The sequence below is a fragment of the Armigeres subalbatus genome, unplaced genomic scaffold, assembly GCF_024139115.2.
Source record: "Armigeres subalbatus isolate Guangzhou_Male unplaced genomic scaffold, GZ_Asu_2 Contig180, whole genome shotgun sequence".
Classification (NCBI taxonomy): domain Eukaryota; kingdom Metazoa; phylum Arthropoda; class Insecta; order Diptera; family Culicidae; genus Armigeres; species Armigeres subalbatus.
The window spans coordinates 18,062-22,005 of record NW_026942617.1 but is presented as its reverse complement, the minus strand read 5'-3'; the positions used below and the strand labels follow the sequence as shown (position 1 = coordinate 22,005).

Genomic DNA, 3,944 nt, shown 5'->3' with positions numbered 1-3,944 from the left:
CCCTCTATTTCCCTGGTCTGGGGCGGCTGAGAGCAGCCTGCCGTAACCCCTTACCACCGTCTTTCCTGGGTGGACGGACCTTTCCAGGTCCTTCCTCCCCCGGTTTTGGAGGTACCTGGCCGGGGTTCGGCTTCCCAGCCCCACTACCCTTGTTCGGGGTAGTAACCCTCCGCGTTTTGGGGCGGCCCCCAGGGAGCTCATCCCCTGGAGACTGTCTCCCCCGTTTTTGTGTCTGCTCCGTTGGAGCAGCCACCCCCGACGTGCCCGCGAATACTTGAGCCTCGGTCTGGGTAGACTTTGGCACCACCGTCTTCGCTGGCACGTCCTCGGTCGATTCGACCTTGCCCAAATCCGCGAATTCTTGGGCCTCAGTCTGGGTAGACCTTGACTCCATGGATTTCACGGGTTCGCACTTGGCCGTCCCGACCGCCGTTTCCAGCTTGGCGTCCAACATCGACTTTCGAAGTTTCTGCAAGCTCCTCTTGAGGTCCTTACTGATATTATGCTTCGATGACGCAAAGTCGATGATGGCGTCCAGCTGTTCCGTCGCCACCTCGAAGGCCGAAAGCCCATCGCGTTTGCGGTTCATCGCCTCCACAAGCCATGGGCCGTCAATAACCTCTACCGGCGTTTTTTAGCCGAGAGGAAGGTTAAGTGACCCACGCTGGCGCTGCGCACTGAGCTGCCGACTATTGCCTCTGGCCTCCTAGGCGGAGACCTGAACAACCCACCTCTTGCGAAGGGGTTGTCGCCTACACTACTACCACTAGTTGAAGAATTGCCTTGGTTTTCCATTTTGGTCCCACGAGTTGCTCGGGAAAAGAGGTCCACCACGCCAGAGCCCAGCATGACGCGGTAAGGGACAATTACTGTGGAGGGTGCCCAGGTACCCCACAGGCTCCGTTAAAGGCCTAGCTTATTATTTCACCCCCCTGGCCATGCATCCCCTCGGCACGGGTCGCTTGACGCCTTGGGATTAGGGGTTAGGGACAATGGTCCCGGTCTGACTCGCAGTGGCCATGGGGAGGGGTCGTCAAGCCCTTGGACAAAGTCCCTGCTGCCCTGCGAATGGGAACGGTTTAGCGGGTCCGGGATGTAGTCCTGCCTCCTGTAGCATTCGACCATTTGGACAGACCCCTCCGTTATTGAGTGCATAAGGTAAACTCAAAATCATGTTTATGAGTGTCCCGGGTTGGATATAAAAGGGAGATGAATAAACCAGCTGGTTATGTTTATATCTGATAACTAACAAGACAGGTGTTATCATTTCTCTAGAAGAGAAGTTTCCAAGTTTTACACCTCCCTCGTTTGCTGTTGGAGGTGGTCCCTAACCCCGCACTTCCTGGACAATCCAGGATGTCTGTTGAGCAGATTCCTCCTCCATTGGTTAGGAAGAAAAAAAAACACGGTCAAGCAGTTTGACGATCATTGACAATATCATACACGAACGACCGACGTGCCAACTTGAATACCAACCATAAAAAAATACTAAAAAAAACAAACCGCTTTGATTTTTTCCAACCGAGCCGCCAACAGTCAAATGGTTATTCGAACAACTTCACACACGGTCAAACAAAACAGCAATCGAAGCATTTTCTTGGGGGCGGAGTCTACATTACTCTCCTGCTGTAGTCTGATTAAATAAAAAATATGTCTGTAGCTATACATCGAATTATTTTTATTGATTACAACCGTGTTGATAAATTGATTGCATTCGTTTCTAAAGATAATCACAAGCATTGCACATTACTCACTCAGAGAATAAAACTTACCACCGCCATGTATACATACAACAAGCACACAGACATTTACAATTGCTAGCCTTAAAACATTTTCTGGAACCGTAATTTATCTTCCACGTCCTTAAGTCGTATCGCTTCTTGTAAACTCTTTAACTCTTTATTGACAGCTCCGGAAATAGCCGGGTCCAAATCTGCCGCCCTCTGAAAATCGGCCTTCGCCTGCTCCGGATTCCAAGCTCCCACGTGAGCTTTTGCCCTCCGAAATAGAGCCTTCACGTTGGTCTCGTCGTACTTATCCAGCACCTCACTGCAGTGCTCGATGACCGCGTAGTAATCCTTGTCGAGCAATTTACACTGTGAGTAATTTAGAAGCAAGGGTACTTTCAATTGAGCCAACTCCAGCCACTCCGTGTCGTTTGGTTTCTCCCTGGAAGAAGCGAACTGCAGATTAATCAAAGAACAATTTTCAAATTCCTATAATGGATCTACTTTAACATCAGTTGCTCAATCAGTCCAGCAGCGTACGAATATGCTTCCGTTGCGGCAGCATAATCCTTTCGCGAGTAGCAATCATTCCCCTTCTCCCTAAGCTTTTTCACCTGTTCTAGCTTTTCGTCATCATTCAGCTGCCACGATTCCTTCTGATATTCCTCCGGATTCTCGATCGACAAAATCTCCAGAATGAACTCCAAATCCTGCGGACAATTGAAGATCTCATCCAAATCCTTATAACCGATTCCCTCGTTCTGGATGGTCATCCCGCAGCAGTGCTTCCGCTGTTCCGACGGCTTCATCGAATCCCGGATCGTTTTCGACACGAACGGATACTGCTGCAGCAGAGACTTATCGCACCGGAACTTGGCCACCTCGTGCAGGGCCATTTTCTGCAGGCACACCTCCCACACGTCCAGTTTGAACTTTTTGCCCAGCACCAGCTCCATCGGTTTGGCCGTCTCACGGCTGTCGTCCAGTACGGTGCCATCGAGTTTGCGCGTCTGGTAGTGGAACTTGATCCGGGTACCGTCCCGGAATGGGACCACTTGGCTCCCGGCATGTAGGGTCTCTTTCACAATTTTGGCCTCGTCCACACAGGGATCCATTTGTCTGACTCGTTTGGGTAAAAGCTCTAGAATGGATCGAAGATAGTGATGAACGTCTTTTTAGAAAGCATACCTTGCGTGCCCGGAATGGCTATGTAGGTCAAATTTAATGGCCACCAAAAAGTGGAGTGGGACCGAATGAGTTGATTACAAAACATGTACAACTTGAGACACTCACTGAAATATGATAAGTATGAATCAATTAAAGGGAACAACGGTACTGTTTGTAGTGGAGAATCAAATTTAAAAGCCACGGAAGTATCAGCTGACGGTAGTTTGTTTACCACCCACAAAAACAAAAGAATGGAAGCGAGTGAACCAGTGAACCACACAACGCCCATTCACGACTCACACGTTGTGAAGGTGAATTAGATTAGCTGCACTCATAAAAATATATACGTTTTATTTAACTAATGGACAATTTAAATCATAATAGACCTGTGCAGCGGTTCATCGAATTCACTCACCCGATGGATTTTGACATTTGAGCGGGTCGTCTTCTCGAACAAAAGTTCATTTTGCGTTCACTATGCGACCCGCTCAAACGTCATAATTTCTTGGGGGAGTTCATTTTGCGTTAGTCTATGGTCCAATGCACCGAATGAACACAATGACGTTTGAGACGGGCGCTGTTTACTAAAAATGAACACTTGCATGAACTCGATGAATGAAAAAGTATTCATTCTTAGTAAACAGCGCACCGCTCAAACGTCAATGATGAACTCGGTGCATTGGACCATTGGCGCTTTGATGTTGCATGAAGAAGAAGAAGCAGAAAGATGATAATCGAAAAAATCTCCACGGGAAACCATACGAAGAAGTTTTAAAAAATCCTCTTATCAAAAATTCTAGAAGCAATTTAATTAAAAACGGTAAGCAGGACGGGGTTGGACTTTTCTTCTACTATATAAATAATAAACACAATATTCTCATTCGAAATTTTATTTTGTGATATTACACTTAATACACAGTAGAAGAAAAGTCCAACCCCGTATTGCCTATTGTTTTTAATTAAACTGGCTTCTGGAATTTTTGAGAAGAAAAAATTATCGAAGTGTGCTGCGCGTAGGTTAGAACGGATTTTTTTCGCGCTCACATCAAT

The 3,944-nt window shown here is 47.3% G+C and overlaps 1 protein-coding gene across 1 annotated transcript; it reads right to left on the bottom strand.

Annotated features, from left to right (window-relative positions):
• Nucleotides 1–1,662: 1,662 nt before the first annotated feature.
• Nucleotides 1,663–3,217, bottom strand: LOC134203344 (AH receptor-interacting protein-like). The gene is made up of 3 exons (XM_062678217.1): nt 3,021–3,217; nt 2,232–2,868; nt 1,663–2,169 (listed from the first exon to the last, which is right to left on the bottom strand). Exons 1-3 carry the CDS (start codon nt 3,181–3,183, stop codon nt 1,824–1,826), a joined length of 1,146 nt encoding a protein of 381 aa, XP_062534201.1. The 5' UTR covers nt 3,184–3,217; the 3' UTR covers nt 1,663–1,823.
• Between the last annotated feature and the right edge of the window lie 727 nt (nt 3,218–3,944).